Here is a 22,188-nt window from a genome sequence, read left to right as displayed (position 1 = left end):
ATTTTGAAAATTCCTGTCAGGAGTTGGAAGGCCAGATCACATTACTTTTGTCATGTAAGTAATGAAAGTAATTTCATTACATTTGTAGGTAGTCAACTTAGTTTTGAGAATGGAAAAGCCAGACATAGCATTAGAAAAATGACTTGCAAAAAGTAATCTCTGTTCTCTGATGAAAGTTGTCCTGGATATCTGATTACTGACAAACAAGTGCAGCTTCCATGAACTCGATAGCCATTCATCAAAGCAGTGGCAATGTGTGAAAACAATGTGGTCTGCTTAGACCAGAGAATGCCATTCAGTTCATTCCATGCCACTCATCTTGACTGACTGAAATGTTTAATGGTGGAAACAGGAGAGAGGGGGGCTGTGGCCTTGGCAGTGCAGACATTGCAGTAAAGGGGGTCAGTGTGAGAGTTTTACAGTCTAGCACAAAACAATGATGTCATATAGTCATGTTCATGCTCCATTCTGAAAATTTATGTGGAGTTGTGATACATTCTCACTTGTCTGTTTCCCAGTGGTGGCAGCTGAACAGTACACCCACCACCACCTTTTGCTCTTTGAACTTGCCATCACTGCATCCGCCTGTAGTGATGTCAAACAGTTCTTTGAAATGTATCAGAACATGGTTTAAAAGCTAACAAAATAGCACAAATGGGGCTTACTCCACACAGGGTTAGCACAGACCCAATAGGTGCTCACAACACACATGCCATGCTCTACTTGTAAATGAGAGGGACTAATATTCCTAGCAGCAAATATTGCTTTTTTGAGTGCTGGGAAACATGATTCCCCTATAACAGAAAAAACAGCTTGCAACAACTGCATAATTGTGTATTAACTGCAAGCCACTTCGGTCATTGGTACTCTACCCAATAACTTCTAAGGAAATCGCTAAGTACTGTCCTCCAGCTCAGAGTTAAAGCATCTGGTCCCTCAATAGGTCATGTAACACAAGGAAACCACCTTTACTGGCTTTACATTGCTTCATTTACAGTAAATGCAGGATATTCATGTGATCCTTCAAGAATAAGTCAGCAAGTAGGTATCTGCAAGACTGTCATTATTCTAGCAACAATATTCTGCCACTTTCTCCTTTTAAATATTCTTTTAGCTCATTATTGTCCCTCTTTCTTCAGGTGCTGTAGTGCACTTCTCTGCTTAATGAAGAAGGGAACAAAGATGTTACACCTCTGTATCAAGGCTACCCCTTCACTGCAGGTTGTTGGGCTCCTAGCCCTAGATCACAATTTGTGCTAGTATTATGCTTTTTAGAAGCATTTTATGGCACTTTTGCAAAAGTGAAAAAGCCTGGCATGTCAGCAGAAGGTGCACTCCACCAGCTCACCACTTCTTATTTCTTTAGGATTGGGGTCTTAGCTCTGTAAATTCTTTGTGAAAGGTGGTGGTATTATTGTTGATGATGATTATATCTTGCTGTGTCTTCTACACATCTTGCTGCTAATATTTAATCTGCTCTTTAAATACAGGTATTTTTAAACAGATATGCAAGTACTGAAGGCTGTGAGATTGTGCTGTTGACAGATGGAGAAGATTCAAGTATAGGATCTTGCTTTGCTGAAGTTGAAAGAAGTGGGACAAAAATTCACACCATTGCCTTGGGGCCTAGTGCTGCAAAAGAACTAGAAACCTTGGCAGACATGACAGGTAAGGATGTAGGCACAATATCAAGTTTCACAAGACAGATATCCCGCATTGTGACAGCAGGTGCTTCCCAAAATTGGGGTTGCCACCAGTCTCTAGTCACCCTTCCAAGCTAGTGCCATCCACCAAAGCTCCTCCTGTCAGCTCCACATCTGGAACTTTTCCTATTAGGCAGGTTCATATGCAGTATCTCTTCCTGTGATCGCAAACTCAGCTCTTGCCTGTGGATCAGAAAGTAATCAAAATGGAACCAGAAACAAACACAATTAGTATGCAGAAGATGTGGGCTTGAAATAGAGATGTTCATTTACTGAAACATTAAACAAGCCAAAGAGGGATGCCATTCTGCATTGGAATTTTCTGAAAGTTGGTCAGATTATAAATTTTGCATGGTAGATCCTTCATGTCAAATGCCCCATAGATAAATATGATAAAGAGAATTTTCAGGACTTAAAATGGTAGAATGCTGTGTTTTCTCTCATCTTAAATAAGACAGCATCCTGTGCTTGTATGTTTTATGTATTTATTTAACTGATTTCTATCCCACCTTCTGATCTTACTTCATGAGAGAACTTACAACCACATTTTAAAATTGACACAGGGCATTATGTGTATGTTGTGGCAGTGAGTTCCTCGATATTAATTTCCCAACATTAAAAAGCTCCATTCAACAGTTGCAGCTGTGATTCTCCAGCCCCATCCACAAACTTGTTGATACTATGACAAGGCACAATATAAACAGAGTCTAGAGATTTTACTGCAACTGAGGAATTATTCTAACTATTCTTCCTATTGTGTTTCAGGAGGTTTGAAATTTGCTGCCACCAACAGTTTGGACTCCAATGGCCTTATAGATGCTTTCAGTGGGATTTCATCTGAAAGTGGAAATATATCTCAACAATCTATTCAGGTCTGGATTTCAGATTTGGGTGCATCGTTGGGCTCCATTATTATTCAGCATTGATCATCAGAAGTTCAGGGGTCTTCCTTTCTCCCTGGGTTAACCACGCCCTTTCTCCAAGCCCCTTCAAAGTCCTTTCCAGCTGCTCTTAAGTAGAGGCTCTCTTCCTGTAATGCAATCCTAGGAAGGGCTTCCAGGGCTATGTTAGGCCCCAGGCCACCTGCTGGCAAATTGGTTTGGCCTACTCACTTTGGTGAAATGGCTGTGCGTCACAGAGCTGCTATCATTCTCCCAGCCTGCCCCCTCCTCTTCATCCCCTCCTTCCAGGGTTTGGGACCCCTTGCCCTCTAGCAGCAAGCTAGGCACTGCCTAGGCAGCCTTGATTGGCAGTTGGCCATGACCCCCTCTTAGTGGCTCAAAGAAGTCTGCTATCTCCCCATTTGTTGCCGTCAGCGCAATCCAAACTACGGGCTTGGCCGGTGTAGTGGACGCTGCACCAGCTGAGGATGTCGTGAACGTACTGGAAAGCACTTTTCTGGCACCTGGACAGGAGGCTGGCTGGAAGGGAGGCCTGCCAATGCTGCATTGAGGCATTCTGCAGGACAGAGGGGCATGGGTAGGGAGCCAGGGAGAGGGTGTTGCTGGGTGGAGGAGGGTGGAAAGGGGGGATGGACTGGGTCCAGGTGGGGGTAGGATCAGTGGAGGCCTCCTCTGCCATATCCTAACCCCCCTCCTGGTTCTCCCAGTGTTACACTGGGCTTCCCAGATTTGCACCAGCTAAATAACTGGCATAATATCCCATTACCCCGAGAAGACCTCCAGCCACCTCGTAACCTGCCCTGGATACAGTGCAGGTCATGCAGCCTGGCTGTACTGGCACAGGTTGTCAGTGTGCTATCCCTTGCTTCTGCTTGTGTTCTGCTCCTCCCTTGCTTTCTCTTCACTGTCTAGTTGCTGGGAAGGCCTATTATAGGGCCACCATCAGTCCCTGCTTCACAGGGCCAGCTACCACTCATTGGCCCATCAAACCTGCAGCTGGGCATAGGCAATGACCGCTAATGGCACTGGATGCCATGCTGCAACCTGGCTGGCTGTCGCTGCCCCCCACTGGAAATGTTTTCAACAAGTTGTCTGTCTTTAGAATATATCATCACATCTATGGGAATTTCATAGTGCCTCTGAGACTTTATAAATATTGTTCTTGCACTAATAATAGTAGTCAACATTTACACTGTGGTTTTTGAGAATACAAAGCACTTCACATGTATTATTCTTGATATTGTTAAGACAAGAATCCTGTAGGATGTTTATTCTCCTCATATTATAGCTGAAGCTGAGCAGAATAGGCTTACTCAAGGCCACCTACAGCCTAATCCAGCTGTTCCCAAACTTACATGGGTCACCATACCCTGGACCTTTCTTCTGGCTCTCCTAGGCACTGCCATCTGGTTTCACATGACATCTCGTGATTTTCTGAGCTACTATGTTCAATGGGTTTGATCTCAGGAAAGATCACTGAGGGTTACAATCCTCAGTGTACACAGGATTGTACTGTTTGTATCCTTAATTTACTATTCTTATAAAGAAAAATTATATAGATCTATGGCCAATTCACAGGGACAAAGGCTTGATTCAGATTTCTGCATGCAAAAAACAGTGATTCAGGGCCGAACTGGGCCACCCCTCCTGCTCTTCTCCTTTATAGAGTCAGCACACTGGGTGTTGCGAATGACTCCTGGTGTGTTGACTCTCTAGGCTACCTCTTTCCTCTCCTCTGGAGGATATGAGAGGGCAGTCTAAGGAGCCAGCATTCCGGGAGTTGCAAGCAATTCCCAAGTTGCTTGGGAGGCAGCAAGTGCGCTGCCTCTCTACAGCACCCCTTTCCTCTCCTCTATAAAAGAAGAGAGGGGACAGCCCAGTCTAGCCCTGAATCGCTGCTGGAGAGGCAGCAGATCACTGCTTCTCCAGCTGTGACTCTGGGCTGCCCCCTCCTTTGCCAGGAAGAAGTTTTTTTTTTTTGTAAAGGGAGAGAACCAGTGGAGCTATTGGCTTCTTTCTCTTTAAAAAAAAAAAAAAAGAGCAGCGGGGGATGAGGTTGGTGGAGGCACCCACTGAGGGTGGCACCTAGGGTATTTGCACCCCTTGACCCCCCTGGTCCACCACTGATCCAATCTTATGGGCTGCAGCTGCCAGTGGAATGTGTGTTCCACTGGTGGCAATTGCTAGAAAAGTACAGTGAAGTGCTTTCTGGCAGTGTGCTGAGTACCATGTTGTTGGGACAGTGGTGGGAAGGTCAGAGCTTGCCTGCATGCAGCATCAGTTCTCCACTGGCAGCCAGCAGGAGAGGCAGGAGGGGGTAGGGGAGGACACAATAAGGGCAGGGAGGGAGTAAAACAGGGCAGGGAGGGAATGTAACAAGGAGGGGAGGCTGCAGGAGGGGTGGATCTGGCAGCAAATCATATTCCCCTTTCCTGCAGCTTCTGAACACCCTTTCTCTCTTCAGATTTGTGTTAGCAGAATTGCTATCACAGGCCTGGGGTGACCTATTGTAGAGCTGGAGGCTTATGCAGGGGTAAGGGTATTTAAATCCCCCTTTCCTGCGGAAGCCTCCCGATTCACCCCCTCTGCTGGATACAGCGTTCCAGCTGCACAAACAGGGGTGGAGGATAGGACAGGCTGTTAATGATCCATACCACATTGTCATAAGCATCAAGACAGTCAACATTTATGTAAAATATCTACAGCAAGTGGGTCATCGTACATCAGTGGCAAAACAACAACAACAAAACACAACCCATACCAAGAGTGAAGAACATGCCAGCTACAATCAAATTCCAATACACGTCCATCCTCCTTATTTGTGAATTTGGGAACTGCAGATTTAACACACTGGGGGTTCTGAACCCACGGTGGAGGGCTGGATCTGAGCTCCTGGATACGACCAGAGGTGTTCCCCTGTTGTGTCCAGGAAGCTTTCTGAGGCCTGCAGAGGCTGCACATCACCCCTGCAGGCTTCAGACACACCTTCAGAAGCAACAGGAGAACATCTCCAGTTGCATCTAGAGGTAATATTGGACCAACCTGCAGATTTGCTTATCTGTGAGGGGTCAGGGAATGAATCTTCTCTGGATATCAAGGTGCAACTATATCTGCTAAAAAAAAAAAAAAAAGGACAATTAAATTTGTAACCAGTTTTTTTTAAGCCAGATTCAAGAATTATGCAAAGCAACACCCACACATCCTTTTCTGTGCTCACTACAAAAGAGATGGTGGGACCTTTCATGTACAGATAATCATAAGTAAATCAATTTCAGTTTCTCCATACAATACCTCTGTTGATCACAGATGAGAAGTGGATAAGAATGCTGCTGTCACTGATGCAGATTACACTGGTGTTTTCATTCTTGCAATGTATATGTCACACCGGTAAGATTCTTCAGAGACTCAGGAAAAGCCAGAGAAGTATTTTCAGTAAAAGTATTGTTTTACTGAACATCTTGGGTAGCAACAAATATTTTGAGTGAGGCATTTCAAAATCTTTCATTGCTACCAGAGCAGCTCCACCTTGTGTGGAATGACTTTGAATCCTGCTTAAATCCTGGGTTGGAACTGCTCCAGATTCTGTTACGTTAAAAGTACTAGAAAATATGAAGTGGATCACCAAGCACTACAACACCATGATAAGAAAGCAATGAATGAAATGGAAAGTATCAAATAGGTATTTTTGATTGCAAGGCATTTTGCTCAAAGAAAGTGGATCAAATTATTCCATTTCTCATTTACACTGGAGAAGATATAATTTGCCTTTTTGGGCATGGCAAAAAGTATTTCACAGTATAGCAGTGAAGTCAGAATGCCAAAAGGTTGTTGAGAATCTTGGATAGTGTAAAACCACATGCAGAAACTGATTAAACAGTTATCCTTGTAAAGAAACCATGGAACTGTATAATTTTACCTGACTATCTCTGAAACATTACATAAACCCTCTGTTTATTACATTTGTAGCTTTTTCTGCTGTATTATGATACTTTAGGATTTTCTTTTAACAGCTGGAAAGTAAAAGTCAAAGCATTGGACCCTACAAGTCTTTGGATGGTGTTGTATCCATTGATAAAACTGTGGGAAATGACACATTCTTCGTTGTTACATGGACTGCATCTATACCTACAATTTTCTTGACGGATCCAAAAGGAAGAAGATACGTTCAATCAGATTTTGAAATTGACAAAACCAACGTGCGAATGGCTCGTTTAAAGATTGATGGAACTGCAGAGGTAAGAGCTGAACCTCTCTATATGTTTAACCCTATACATGTTAAACCTATGTTAAACCTCTCTATATGTTTAACCCTATACATACTATGAAAGTGTTTGTTCATTAAAGTAGGCAAGAAATGCCAACAAAAATTTACATCACTGCAACTCAGATAGGGTCATTGGTTCAGCAAGTGAAGAAGAGCCATGCAGCTTCAGTAGACTCTAAGGCAGTGATTTTCAACCTTTTTCATCTCACGGCACACTGACAAGGCATTAAAATGGTCAAGGCAGACCACCAGGTTTTTGACAATTGACAAGACACACCATGCTACCAGTGGGGGCTCACATTTCCCATTGGCCCTATGAATAAATAACCTTCCACCAAATTCTTGTGGCACACCTGTGGACCACTCACAGCACACCAGTGTGCCACGGCACAGTGATTGAAAATGGCTGCTCTAAGGGCACAATCCTAACCAAATTTCCAGCACTGGCATAGCTGTGCCAATAGGGCTAGTGCTGCATCCTGCAGTTGGGAGACAGTCACAGAGGCCTCCTCAAGGTAAGGCCAGAGGCGTAGCTAAGTCATTTGACACCCGGGGCCCATAAATTTTTGTCACTCCATATGACTTAATTATTAATTATTAATTAATTATTAATCATATTGTTTAATTAATTCACTTTTTATGCCACCCTTCCTCTAAGTAGCTCAGGGTGGTGTATATAGTTCCTCCTCTTATTTTGTCCTCACAACAACCCTGTGAGATAGGTGAGACAGAGACAGTAATAGTCATGACATGAATGAATAATAATAATGGCCAGAAAAATAAATGCAGTGAATATTTCTCCACAAGCAATGGATGAAATTCTGCATCAAATGGTATATAGCATGATGGTATTATTCCTAAAAGCCATGATTTCCAGAATTTTGGTCACTAGGATGTCACCCCCCCCCCCCAGATATCTCATTGGCATGTTTTGAGTTAAGGCAGTGGTTCTCAAACTTTTAACACTGGGAACCACTTTTTAGAATGACAATCTGTCCAGGAAGTGACATCATCAAGCAAAATAAAATTATAAATAAATAATTAAAGGAAAACAGATAAATAAGGGGAAGCCAGCCCTGTTTCACCAAGTGAATTTTCTCTGTAGCCTGACTGCAGTGACACCTCCCCTACACAAACAGATAAAGCAGTTAGATTTTCAGCCCTCCCCAGTGCCCACCTTACCAGCTCAAGCATCTGGTTTATTCTTTGGGGGTGGGCTGCCTTCTGGAGCATTTGTTGAGCTCCACTTTCATTAGATGGGGACCATGCAGCTAGCCTTGCATTCCTCTTTGCCTGACTTGACCAAGGCACATTTGCTTACTCACAAGTAAACACGACTGTGTGGGTTACTTTCACTTTCCATAGGGTTCAATACATTGGTCTGCTTGGAGGGAGGGACTTCGTTCTTGGGTGTTTTTTTGGGGGCGGCTTGCATTGGATTGGAACCATTCTGGTGTCGTTGGATTCCTCTCAGCCTGCCCTTTCTATGGCAAGTTCACCTACTCATGAGTAAACATGCGATATGGCTGTTTCATTTTCCATAGGGTTCAATGCATTTTGGTTTCTGGTTTTTTGGCCATACCTTTTGATAGAAAGGAGATATTTCAATTTGGTTTTTTGCATTGCTTTCCGCTGGAAATTCCGCATCCAACGGTATATGGCATGATGGGGATACGCGTAACCTTCGTGATGTTAGCAATGTTGGGGATTTGTGGTGTTACACCCCCCAAGGGTACCTGGGGCAGACCGCCCCCACATGCTACGCCATTGGGTAAGGCAGTGTTTGTTCCCTTACCTCAGAGCTGCATTGTCCTTACCTTGGTGCTAGAAAGTTGGTTAGGATTGCGCCCTAAGACTTTCTCAAGCCCATTTATTTCCAGAAGTCCAGGGTGCAACATTCTGTAACTTTTCTAAAGGCTCTTGATACCCGATATTAGCAATTCTCTATCCCCCTGGACATGATTATCAGTGCTGGTCATGGAGTTTGAAATGCACTGCCCAGATGTTGCACAGCAACTGTGTGCTAGAAGTTTGATGGTGTGTTTGCATAGCCACTCCCCCTGGATCCCTGCAACCTGCTCTGATGCTCACCTAGTAGGTATTCAAGCCCTTCTGCAGACTCTCTGATGCTAATGTTTAGTTGGGAAGAGAGTTAGGGGAAGATAGCAGGGGAAGAGTAACTCGACCACCTCACCCCAGCAGTGTCTTTTCTGGTGGCTGTCTGCTGGTGTTCTTTTGCATCTTTTTAGATTGTAAGCCCTTTTGTGACAGGGAGCCATTCATTATTTTATTTTTCTCTGTAAACTGCTTTGTGAATTTTTTGGTTGAAAAGCGGTATATAAATACTGTTGTTGTTGTTGTAGTCTTGCTCACAGCATCCATGAGAAGCCTAGACCACAATTTCCCAAACTTTTGCTACCCAAGAGACACATTTTTCTGAATTCAAAGTAGGGGCCCATTTCACTCTTATATCACCCAAGGTATGTTATTCACAGACATTAGAGCAAGGATGTCTCAGCCTCTCTGAAGGCTACACATGTACAAGTATTCCTATTATTGCAACTCCCTGAAAATGAAATGTTTCATTTGCCAAATATTTGCCTCTTGTGATTTTGTTCATTAACAAAACGGCATGTAACGGGAGGACTTGATAATAAGAAATCCACTGCAGATGCATTTAAGTGGACCTTCCTTGCACAGCACCCTTTTTATAGTAGAGGAACTTTGAACATTGGAAAGCCCTTAGAGAAACTAGGACAATTCTTGGCTTGAGAACAAGCAGGGCACATAACTCTGGAGAAAGCAGATAATTGGGATATCCCAGAGCTTCAGCAGCATCTTTTTCTCTGTCTCTCATCCTAGGTCTGCCCCTTCTTATGTTTCATTCTTTGACTTGTGAGGCCTATTTCCGTCTCAGTAGAGCCTCAGTAGAAGTGACAATACTGAAAAGGTGGTGCTGGCAGAACCCAATTATTATGGGAGCCAGCTAAAGAGCTTCAGTGTGCCAGATCAGGTCCACCGGCCTTATGTTTCATACCCCTGTACTAGACTGTAGTCCCATTGCAGTCACCTAAAGGAGAGAGCCAGCCAGAAGTTGGAAGAAAACCTCACTGCCAAACCATGAAAGCGAGATCATCTGACAAAGTAGATTAGGGTGTGGTAATCTTGAAGCAACAGGGATAGAAGGCCCACACCTCCAACAGCCAGGATTGGCCCAAACCATTTCATTGTCTGAACTGAAAGTCAGTGGACCTCTCATGGTGCTCCTTCATCCCACATGCTGTCCCCCAACCATGCTCTGCAACCTGTGTTCCTCTCCTGCCAATCAGCACTCTTGTACCACCCCACTCCTTCTTACCTGAACTGGGGGAAGAGAGATGTAGCTGGAGCAGCAGGCAGGCAGGTGAATGATAGTGATGGGCAAGGATGGGTAGTTATTGCAATAAGTTGGTAGTTGGTTGCTTCCTCCCATCCCTCCCCTTGCTGAATGGGAAGCCAGAATGCAGGGTAGCAGCAGCAAGCCTTGATCCTCCTAACCTTGGAAGGTGGGAAAGAAGGAGGAGCTGCCACATTCCTCCCATTTGTAGCTGACACTGGGGAATCTCAGTCTCTTGATGAAAGCAGCTCCTTCTTTCCCTTGGTGAATGGCACTTCCTGTATTATTGCAGCATCCTTTGTGAGGAGGATAGTAGGAGGCAGGAAGCCGTAATTCTGTTGTAGTGCTGCTATCTGGTCTGCCAAATCCCAAACCAAGCTCTGCCTGGAGAATTATGCCCACTTTAAGCAAATTAGCTCCCCTTCTTTCTCCCAACAAATGACCCTGGTTCTGCCCTGCAGTCCTGCTGGACTCCTCCTCCAGAGTAGCTCGCCTGTTCAACCTGCAGAGGTCCTCTTGCCTGCCAGCAGCCTCCCACCACTACAGCAGCCCCTTGGTCCTCAGCAGGTCTTGGGCACAGCAGCCACACACCAAACTCCAGTGTCTCCAGCAGTCCATTAGTCACAAAGTCAGTCAGAGTATCCAGGACAGAGTCCAAAGTCAATAAGCCAAGTCACAGTCCAAGGTCAGATTCCAAAGTAAGTCAGTCAAATCAGTCAGAGTATCAAAGTCAATAAGCCCAGTCAGTCAGTCAGTCTCCTCTCCTACCTCCAACATTATTATTATTATTATTATTATTATTATTATTATTAACAGTATTTATATACCACTTTTCAACAAAAAGTTCACAAAGCAGTTTACAGAGAAAAATCAAATAACTAAATGGCTCCCTGTCCCAAAAGGGCTCACAATCTAAAAACATGTACTTCTTCTACAACCCACAAACCCTTCCTGCCTCAGGTGCTCTTTATAACCCTGAGGGCCCTATTGCCTTCAAGTGGCTGGAGCTGTGCTGGATGCCCAGGCCTTACCCTTAAAGGGGCCACTGCTGACACCATATCTATATCCTTGCCAGATCCTCCCTGATTCCAACACACTATCTTCTCCTGAATGCCTCCTCATAATTTGAAGACAGGGAAGTACTTTGAAGAAGACAGCAACACTGTGAGAGAATTGTGGCTGTGTGTGAAAATCGCAAGGCATTTGCTTTGTCCCCTGGATTATCAGGGAAGATCCACCTGAGCTGAAGCAATGACCTCAGTTCATCTTAGTATGAGATGGCTAAGGCTCAAGGAATACACCATAATTTGAAAAAAATCCAGCAGAACAATTCCGTAGAACAACTGGTATGGTTGGCCGAGAGCCAGGGAGGAGGAGAAGCAGGTTCTAATTCAATAGCTTATTTCAGTGGATGAAGACCATCACTGTCAACCAGGACTTACTATTGTGGTGCCCCATTAGAAGGGAGTCAAATTATCATCTGGTTGTCATATAAACAGGTTGACTCTCTTACCTCTGGTTTTGTTGTCTTTTTCAAACAACAACCTCCTCATGCCAAGCCTTACCTAACATGAAAACCAAAGGAACAAATCTGAATGTAAGAAAAATGTGGTCTTCAAAACGGAACATTTAATATTCTTCAAATACTTTGATCTGTAGGTGGGAGACTGGGCTTACTCCATTCAGAATCCCTACGATACGGCTCAAGTCATTTCGTTGACAGTGACCACCAGAGCAAGATCTTTAAGTGAGCCTCCAGTGACTGTGAAGCCCTCTATGAACAGAGACAACAATAACTATCCTAATCCAATGATCATTTATGCAGAAGTCAGTCAAGGGTTTTTGCCTGTGCTCCATGCAGATGTCAAAGCCATAGTGGAATCAGAAGATGGAACTACTGTAGAGTTGGAACTTCTTGACGATGGTTCAGGTACAATTTTTTTTGACTCATTTATGGCATTAGGCATTTTAGAATGTGCTTCTGTTCATGCTTTTTAAAAGTTATGAACATGTTTAGCTATGTTGTCTCATCTAATTGGCAGCATCTCTCCCGGTTTCTAGTAGAGCTCATTCCCAAACTGGGTTCTTGAGATTCTCCTTAACTAGAAATGCAAAGGATGGGATGTGCTCTACCACTAAGCTGTGGCCCACACTGAGCCAGTTACACCCTTGCTGATGGTATAGGGATGGTATAGGGAATAACTTGTGCTGGGCCTTTGTAATCCATATCACACAGTTACTTTCTATTCTGCTCCCCGTAACATCTGCTTTCGCCTAAATATCATATATTCTGTTTGGCAGCAGTAAGAATGTTGTTTTATATGTTAATTCTGAATATTTATGTGCCAAGGTGCTGATACGCTCAAGCATGATGGAGTCTACTCCAGATATTTCACATCCTTCAAAGTAAATGGTAGATACAACTTGAAAGTGCATGTCCAAGGGGAAGAGAAGACTGCCAGACGTGTCCGCAGACAGAGCCAGGCTTTATATGTACCAGGTTATGTAGAAAATGGTAAGGATGCATCATGAAATAGCATTACTTTCTCAATAAATTGCAGCAAAATGAGGGGTACATTAGTTCAAGGATTTGCAATGTGTGAAACGGGCTTCTATGTGGAGACGCAAGCTTCCCCTGCTAGTTCCCTCCCTATCACTGGCTTGATATAGATCTTGATTAAACCTGAAAGTTGAGTACAGATCTCTCACACACAGCCTTACTTTCTCTCCTATTATACTCTCATCAACAATTTCCGTTTCCTTACTGAAACCTTAGGCACACTTACTAGCCAGAACACCAAGCGAAAGGGAGCCAGCCTATCTCGGTGGGAAGGAGTTCCAAGCCTGGGGTGTCACCATGGAGAAAGCCCTCCCAGTCAAACTTCAGACCTTGGTGGCACTTACAGGAAAGCCTCCCCAATTGAACTTAAGGGAGAAGCCAGTTGATATTGGGGCAAACAGTCCTTTAGGTATCCTGGATCCCAAGCCATGTAGAACTTAAACATAATCATCAGCATTTAGAATTGCACCTGGAAAGGAACCAGTTGCCAGTGAAGTTGATACAGCAGTGGCATGAGAAACCATTGAGCCTTATCCCTACATGTGCAGCTGCATTTTGCACCAAGTAAAGTTTCTAGTTAGACCAAGAGCAGTTCCATATAGAGCATGCAAGTAATCCAGTCTCAAAATAATCAATACATGAATTGCTGTAATCAATTTCATGATTACCATCCAGCATGGCTCATGAGTAGAGTCAAGAAAGCTTTCTTCAGAAAATGAAGGTTTTGCCCAAATGAGAAAGTGACAAAAGAACACAAATTCTAGCAAAAGAAATAAAAAAAATTAGGGACACATGGTTAAAAACACCATAGCCAAGCACAATACCTTTAAATACATCAGAAGCAGGTAACCAGCCAAAGAGAAATTTGGACCATTAGATAACAATGTAGTGAAGAGGATGTTTAAAGAGAATGTGGAGATCACAGAGGAAGTGAATGAATTCTTTGCATCTGTCTTCACTACACAAGACATGCCTGTAGGGCAGATACTTTGCCAGGAGTGACCTTTTCAAGGAGAGAGTACGGAGAGCCCAGTCCTGAGATCACACCACTGGTGCTCCGCTGGTGGTGAGTGTTGTAAATGTGCCCTAAAGCATGTGGCCCTCAGTGCCAGTCCAGCACAGGTGCTAGCTCAGTGCTGGCTGGTGCTGGGCTAGCGCCAATGGATCACCAGTGCTCTGCCACTCAGCGGTCGTGTAGACCGCTGGGCAGTAGGAGGTGAGTGGAAGCATGGGGGGAGGTGGGGAGGAGTTGTTCCTGGGCAGGGAGGAGGCAGGGAGAGGGTGAGGAGGAGGTTAGCCAGGGGGAGGGAGCAGGGCAGGACCAGCATAGCTGATATCCAGAGTCTCCGTGTCGGGCCTGTGGGCCCTACATGGAGGCTCTCAATTCTATGGCAGCCCAAGGGTTGCTGTGAAATCAAGTAGCCCCATTGTGGGGCTACTTGCCTTATCTGGGTGTAGGGGATGAAAGTCTCCTTCTCCTGAGGTGCTGCCTGCACCGCCTGGTTAGCGCTCAGGATGCTGCGGCAGCCATGCACTCCAGGCAGCATAGGATTGGGCTGTGAGTCAAATAGAAGTGATTAGAGATGATGTTGTAGGACTGCTTACTGACACATTGAAAATTATCAAATCACTTCGACTCTTTGATAGTATCAACAGGCATGTGGATTGATGCAATCCTGTGGATGTACACTTTGATTTTCAAAAGGTTATTTCACAAAGTCCTTCACCAAAGGCTCTTGAATAAAGTTAGCAATCATGGAATCAAATGTACAGCTCCTTTTATAGATTGATAACTGGTTAATAGAATAGGAAAAGGAGAGTAGAAATAAATGGCAAATTTTCATGATGGAGGTACGTGGGTTCCCCAATAATCTCTACTGAGAGTTGTGCTTTTTAAATTCTTCACAAATTAGAACAGGATGGAGTTAGAACTGTAAAGAACTATCCTGTTTCAGGTGGCACAGTGGACTAGCTGGATCAGGGGTCTAAGGAGATATGAGGTTCCTGGACGTCTCTGAGAGGAGGCAGAGGTTAATTTGGATTTGCTCAATTGATTAGGTACATTGTTTCCCAGGCATAGTGAAAATATTTCAGGAGAAAAACAAGCTGCATATTAATTTTCAACTGATTATTTCACATCTATGAAGAAACATCTGTGAAACATTTGAAGACGAGGAGGATTGAGATGCGGAATAGAGATGTAATAGGATTTTGCATAAAAATCATACTGTAAACCTAATAAGGAAATAAAAAGCCAAAAATAGAATATACAGTGGGCCTCTCTTATCCACAGGCTTGGCATCTGTGGAGTTAAATATCTCTGGATGCTGAGCCTATGGCTGGAGAGCCTCAAGAGGACTTCCCGGATGTGACCAGAGGTGGCTTCCTGGAATGGATCCCCTGCAGATACTGACAGCCCATGGTAGACAGAAAACAAATATATTCTGGATTAATAAGGAAAATAATTAGGATTTATATAATCATCTCGGTTATCAAAATAATGAAAAAGTGTTGAGTAATTTTGTGGCATAATGTGATGCAACTTTTTAGACCTTTTTTTTTTTTTTTTTTTTTAAAGGTGTAATAAATATGAATGCACCTAGGCCTGAACCAAGCGAGGATGAACTTCAGACAAACCTGGGCAATTTCAGCAGAGCTGCATCAGGAGGTTCTTTTGTAGTGACAAATGTTCCCAGTGTTCCTCCGTCAGGAACTCTTCCAGATGTCTTTCCACCCTGTAAAATCACTGACCTTGAGGCAATACCAGTTGATGATGCTGAGGAATTCATTTTGTTATGGACAGCTCCTGGGAATGATTACGATGTGGGGACAGGTGAGTGTGAAATTCTGCTTTTAGTAGAGACTTCTTTTATTCATTTCTAAAGATTTATATCTCACTTTCATGAAGAGGTAGCTACTCGTAATTAAAATACAAAATCTCATAATAAAGACAAAAAGCAGAAATAGTCCAGAAAAGGAGGGCTCAGCGGTTAACAAAAGCAACCATCATGAAATGGAATAAAACATACGACTCAATCCCATTTAGTTGGTGTGCCAGTGGAATATGCATTCTTCTGGCACCAAAGCACTGTAAAGCACTTTGCAACAGCACTTCTAGCCAGTAGGAAGGTTGGAGCCTTCCTGCTGGCGAGATGGTTGCAGCAACTTGACTAAGCAAGTCCGGCACAGGGTGGAGGAAGAGTGATGGGAGGACAGGGAAGAGTTGGAATGGGGCGGGGGAGAGTGGCAGGGTCAGGGAGGTGGGATTGGTGCCAGAATGTGCCCTATCCTATCCCCTTCTCAAGCCCAATTTGCCTGCATGGATCAACTTGGACTTGTGCCAGTGATGCAGCTGGCGCAGGTCCAATTTGACCCAAAGTGGCTGCTGGGGCATACCCAGGGGCAAGGGGACAAATGACCCCTCCAGCAACCAAAATTTCCCTACGTAGTCTTTGTTAGCACTGCTGCATAACTGTATGGGAATTTAGTTGGAACTGGGCTGATAATCAGGGAAGGTTTTACAGAACAAATAGGTCCTATGTGGCCACCTAAAGAAAGCAAGAGTGGGGCGCTCCCTCCTGGCTCCTGCCTTCACAGAAGCCGGGAGAGGCTTGGCAAGGCTCCGCCCTCGGGGAGAATTTTGCGATGGGGCACTTCTCTGCATTCCCTCCCATAGGAGCCGAGATGGGGTGTGGTAAAGCTTTGCCTGTGTCCCCAGCTTTGCCTGTGTCTGTGGGTTTTCTGAAGCCTGCAGAGGCTGCCTACAGCCTCTATGGGCTTCAGAAAGGCTCCAGATGCAACCAGAACTATGTTTCGGTTGTATTTGGAGGCTCTGCATGACCCGGAAGTGTTACACTGGGCTCCATGATGTTTTGTGCCTCACTGGCACAGAACATCACAACACGTCCCTGTCCTTTAGGAACAATTCAAATAATTCTATCAGTCCCTTCTGTAAGGGGTTTCAGTTTCTTGGGCTTTGCCTCAGGGAATTAATTACTTCCTTGTGCATCTTTTTTGGCTCCTAGGGCAGGAACTTCTTTCCTTCCTAGCTGGCACGTAATTGTTTCTAGGCTTTTCCTTCTCAGCCAGGATGGTTCTTTTATTTATCCAGTATGGGGCACTGTATCTGTCCTGGAACTACTTAATAGAACTGCTCTAACCTGATTTGGATCAGGACGTTATCTCTAGTTCTGGATCTCTGCCCTTTTTGCCCACATGGATCTTGCTGTCCAGGGCCCTAATTTGGTGCCTGAAGTTTTCAAGGATGAAGACCAAACTCTGTCTTGCCTGGTCTTTAAACAGAGTATAACTGTTCCTTCCATGGGTTCCATCACTGCAGCAGTATCTGTGAGGGTTTCAAAAGCTTAGCGTTTCTAAAGCTTAGCGTCACCTACATTATAGTCTGCCCAAGTTCATTTAAAGTTAGTAAAGAATGTATCTGCTTCATCACCTGAGCAATGAACAGATAACTTATTGGCCCTTACAGAGAAGAACAATTGTAAGGAAGTTGCGGGGGGGGGGGCGCTTAGGACTTCCCCCATCATGGTTTCACTTCAGATCATGCTCAGCCCGCTATTTTAACAAGAAAAAAGCTTCTCTTGGCTTTCAGTAAAGTTTTTTCCTTTTTAAAATAGTCAGGGGCAGTGGGTGTCTCTGTGCTGCCTGAATCCACCCTCTACCACATTGGCTCACAGACACCCTCCTATGCATCCCTCCTATAGAGAATGGGTAGGCAGATGACCAGTTGTGTTCCACCCTTACTTATGAAGATTGCTGAAATGCAGCCTCCTTGGTCCACACTGTTTATGTTTCAAATGAACAGGTGCAGAGGATGCTGGGAACCCAGGTCCCCAGCTCACATTCATTACAGACAGAAGGGCAAACTGGTGAGGCTGCAGGCAGTGATCTTTGGAAGTCCAGGCAAGGGGGCAGGCAGATTCCAAATCACTTTCCCTGCCTACTTGGTGCGTCATAAGCACCAAGATAGGAAGATGTGATATGGAGCCATGAGAGCTTCCCTCATGAGAGCTTTGCCTAATGGTTGGACCACCCCTGAAAATAGGTCACAAGGGGGAGTATGATTAAGATTAAGAGCAAAGCCATGGTGAAAACAAGTCCTAAAGATCCACTCTACTACTGTTCCCTCTAAGGTTTCCTCCAAGCTGAGCTCTGCACAGCACGGAGCTTGGCAACACTGAAGTTGAGCAATGATGCGATGATGTCATTGCGTAATGTCTGGAAGTGGTGTCACAACACAATTGCAACACCATACAGATACAGAAGGGGTCTGTGTACTGGCAGAAACCCCTTACTGGCAGGGACACTGCACTCTGTTCCCTTGATGTAGTTTTGTGGCCCCTTCAGGCTGCTGTTTTAAAAATGCTAGCAAGCATATCACACGGCAGTCGGTTTGAATGGAATATGAGCTAATCCCAACACAAGCCCAGCCCTCATGCTGTGTAAGGCATGCTGAAAGTGTGTCCTGAAATATATTCCAGAGTACTCTGCATCATGCAGGGATTCCACAACAATCTGTATTACACACCAATATGATGAATTATTTGTTTGTTTTGAAAAAATTGTATCCTATCTTTCCCATGCTGAAGCAAATGCCCAAGGCAGCTAACAAAGCTCCACAATAAAATGTACAATGTATCAAAACAATGATTAAAATCATTAATAAAAACAATAAAACAATTGGGGAGGGCAGCTATATGGTCCAGAAAAAGGAAGCAGAACCATAATTCTATTATGGAGGCTCAGAGGGCAAACATAAAACCATCATTCAAATGCTTGGCAAAATAGAAATGTTTTGAGGCCTTGCCAAAAAGCCATGAGTTCTTAATTCCGCTGGTAGAGAATTCCTTAATTGTGGTGTCACACCATATAGCTAGGTAGAATGAAGTACCTCCAGATAAGTAAAACAACTAGGCTGTAGTTCACATGGCTCTGCTCAAGTCTAGGAAAGCAAGATTCAAGAAAGGAGGCTACGGAAGGAGGTTTTTGCAACGTAACCACAGAATCTGAAGCAATCAGTCGTCATGTTCAGAACAGACACCCACATCAGAAGGCAGTTAACGGGGTGGAGATCAGGGGAGAAAAGGAGAAGCTGGACAATCCCATTAGACTGATTATCTTTGGAATTAGGTAAGAAATTACCTAAACTGGGGGGAAACAGGAAAACAAGTGGTGACTGATAAGTCTCCAAGATTTCAAGAACAGCAAGTCCACCATTTAAACACAGGACCAACAGTTATTTGGGATCCGTCTTTTCTCTGCACACTGACCCATCCCTCACGTCATTAAGAGATTGACCCAGGCTTACAGGTATAGACCAGACATATGATTATGGGGGTTTGTTTGGTTGGAAAACCTAGTTGGCATGTAATTGTTTGAATTCATATATAATCGTCTATGGTTTATTTGGCAAATAATACCAGAAAGGCTTTTTGCATTGTTAATTGGCAGTCATATCTTTTAACAGTTGTCTGGGCATATCTCTGAAACAAACAAAAAAGTACTAGATTCTTTGGGATTCCTGTTTTCTGACAAAGGACAAATTTTTTTTTTTCCTCCAACAGTGTATTGGAGACCTGAGGGTAGGAAGATTCAAATACATTAAAGAGATCTTTGACATAACTAGTCTTCATTCATGGATGAACATCTGAATCCTAATATGCATGTGTTGTTGACTGGGTCCAGGCAGTTTAAAAAGCTTCAGTGATCCCTAGTTTATTTCCAGGCTGCCCTGCCCAAACTAAACAAAAGACCAGGTTGCTCAAGGACTGCCTTCTCCCATATCTAGTCTAGGTATTAGGATTAGCCTCAGAGGTCTTGCCCCAAGTCCTTCTGCCTTCTGAATGCAATCACTGGGGAACTGTGGATGACCTTTTCTGCGGTGGCACTCCATTTGTGGTATGCTCTCCCTAGACAGGAATGCTTGGCACTGGCCCTATATTCATTTTAGCACTTGAAGTCTCATTTATTTGCTCAGTCATTTCAACATACTTCATTTTATTGGCTCCTGGCTTATAGCCCACTCCTATCCCTGGTGGTACCACTGGGTGCAGTAGCGTCAGAATGGCTACCATTGCATCCAGCAACACCACTGTGGCTACCAGAGGTCTCCTTGGGGGAAAAGGATTTTTGTCTTCTTCCCCTGAGGAAAGCCCTAAGTCCCAAAAAGGGGCTCCTCAAGTCTGTTCTGGCTATTTTGCAGCCTGACATGGAGGATAGGATTTGGCGGGTCCTACCCTGCTTGGTGCTATTCTTGGGAAAAGAGGAGAGCCTTCCTCCTGCCCCAGAATGCCTCCCCCACCTCCAAAACCCTCACCGCTGCCCAGAGCTTTTACCATGCTCAGGGTGGCATCCTTCCCATGCTGACTCCCCTTTGGTGTTGTGGGTGTGTCTTACAGCATGTTCGGTGCTGGCCCACTGTAGCATTAGACCCTGAGTCTGAATGTCCCTGCCGAGTGTCTTTTTAAATGTTAAACTTTGTTATTATCCATCTGAACATTGTTAGTTATGATGGGAAGTTTTGCCTGGGGGGCAGGGTGAAAAATCCTGTAAAAATACTCTTTGTTTTGCAGCTGAGAAATATGAAATCAAAATGAGTGGAAATCCCTTGGAATTAAGAGATGCTACCTTTCAGAGTGCCATTTCTGTGAACACTTCAGGTCTGACACCGGCTGTTGCTGGGACCAAACAATCCCTTCAGTTCAAGCCTGAAAACCTCACAAAGGAAAATGGCACCATGATCTACTTTGCAATTCGTGCCATTGATACCAGTAACAATGCTGGAGAAGCATCCAATATCGCAAGAGCGGTTTTGCTCATGCCACCATTGCCTACGACTCTTCTGCCCAATACAGCTGACACTGCCAGTGCCACAACACATTCTAACTATCCTCGCCCTAGTACTCATTCTAATTTGAAAACCACATCTCCTACTGTTTCTCATAATGAAAGCAACAGAGTTATAAATGATGTTACTGTAATAGTGATCATAGCATGTGCTTGTGCTATTATTATTAGTGCTATTGTAAGCATAACAGTATGTGTTGTACATAAGCAAAAAAACAGACACCCGGAGACTGGAATGTAAGAAGATCTTACCTTTTAAGATCTTATGAGCTGGGATTCCTAAATAATACAATGGGGATAGAAAAGTGTACTGGCTGTGCCCTTTAGATACATGAACATTAAACTTTTCTCTCTTTCAGGGTAGTTTTTGTTCATAGTTTTCACAGATTGTAAAAGGTGATATACTGTACATACACAGATGCTGAATAACAAAACCGGAGATTTTGTGTCATTTTAAATAATATAACTAGGTATGAATATTCTCTGTAGTAAAATTGAAACCTGTATTATACTGTTGCTGTACATTTCTATTTTCTACATCACAACATATGCATTGTTTTAAAAGGAAAGCAAAGTGGGAGGGTGTTCCACACAAACACGCTCACTCCAAACTCTTTAGCAGAAGACTGTATGATCGAGGTACATGGGATTCCTGCAGCTACATATTTAGCAGCTGTTACTAGTGAACAGGAAAATCCAGACTCCAATTTACAAATACTTGGTCATATTCATAACTTTTTGTTATAATTTACTTTTAACAAAGACCCTGTCAAAACATGTTGCTCACTGCAGCTTAGGAAATGATCACTTATTTTCCTGTTGAAAACAAAGCAAAGTTTTCATCAGGCACCTCTTAGTGATACCTCGTGATTAATGCTTAGTAATCATTAATAATTAATGCTTAGTAATGCTTAGATAATTACCTTAGTGATAAGTGATTAATGCGCTTATTTGCCCAAGACCCCAGTCCAAACTAACAGTTGAACTGGCACAGGCCCCTGCGCTGGCTCCCCCTGCACTGACGTAAGGCACATTTGCGCCAACTCAGGAGTTGGCTGGGCCAGTGCGGAAGCCCATGCCAGTTTGCCAGGGCCAGGCAACCTTATGCGGGCTGCTTGGATTTAAATAGCTGGTGCAGATCCAAGTAGCCCCATAGGGCAGACTGGGGCAACACGGGGTAAAGGGAAAAATATCCCCTTATCCTGAGGTGACCTCCAGCAGCCTACTAACCTGCACTGGATACAATGCAGGTCACTTTGGCCTGGCTGTATCAGCAGAGGTTAGGATTGTGCCCCAAGTTTACTCTGTCCAAGGGATTACCTGTGTATCCTGTCTTTTCATTTGGTATTCTGTGTATGGTTGATCTTGTGACTAGGTTGTTGTCATTGGTGACTGACCAGTATTTAACCTCATTCTTTATTTCTGAGCTGGCAAAGTCTGTGTAACGGAACAACAATTATGCTCACCTGCAAATCAACACAACTGCTGAAGAGAGTGTCAGAATTATCTATACTGTCAAT

At 44.0% G+C, this 22,188-nt stretch overlaps 1 protein-coding gene across 1 annotated transcript in view; it reads left to right on the top strand.

Moving 5' to 3' along the window:
- The window catches only part of LOC136648460 (calcium-activated chloride channel regulator 1-like), a 31,197-nt gene extending 10,288 nt beyond the window's left edge, over positions 1-20,909 (top strand). Inside the window, exons 8-15 of the mRNA XM_066624572.1 lie at positions 1,491-1,668; positions 2,469-2,575; positions 6,616-6,840; positions 11,905-12,175; positions 12,596-12,760; positions 15,384-15,638; positions 20,395-20,647; positions 20,744-20,909. Coding sequence (XP_066480669.1) covers positions 1,491-1,668; positions 2,469-2,575; positions 6,616-6,840; positions 11,905-12,175; positions 12,596-12,760; positions 15,384-15,638; positions 20,395-20,647; positions 20,744-20,909 — 1,620 coding nt within the window. The remainder of the gene's footprint in view (positions 1-1,490; positions 1,669-2,468; positions 2,576-6,615; positions 6,841-11,904; positions 12,176-12,595; positions 12,761-15,383; positions 15,639-20,394; positions 20,648-20,743) is intronic.
- The last annotated feature ends 1,279 nt before the right edge of the window (positions 20,910-22,188 follow it).

The sequence above is a fragment of the Tiliqua scincoides genome, chromosome 4, assembly GCF_035046505.1.
Source record: "Tiliqua scincoides isolate rTilSci1 chromosome 4, rTilSci1.hap2, whole genome shotgun sequence".
Taxonomy (NCBI): Eukaryota; Metazoa; Chordata; class Lepidosauria; order Squamata; family Scincidae; genus Tiliqua; species Tiliqua scincoides.
The sequence above is the reverse complement of the archived record's forward strand: the minus strand, read 5'-3'. Positions and strand labels throughout refer to the sequence as shown.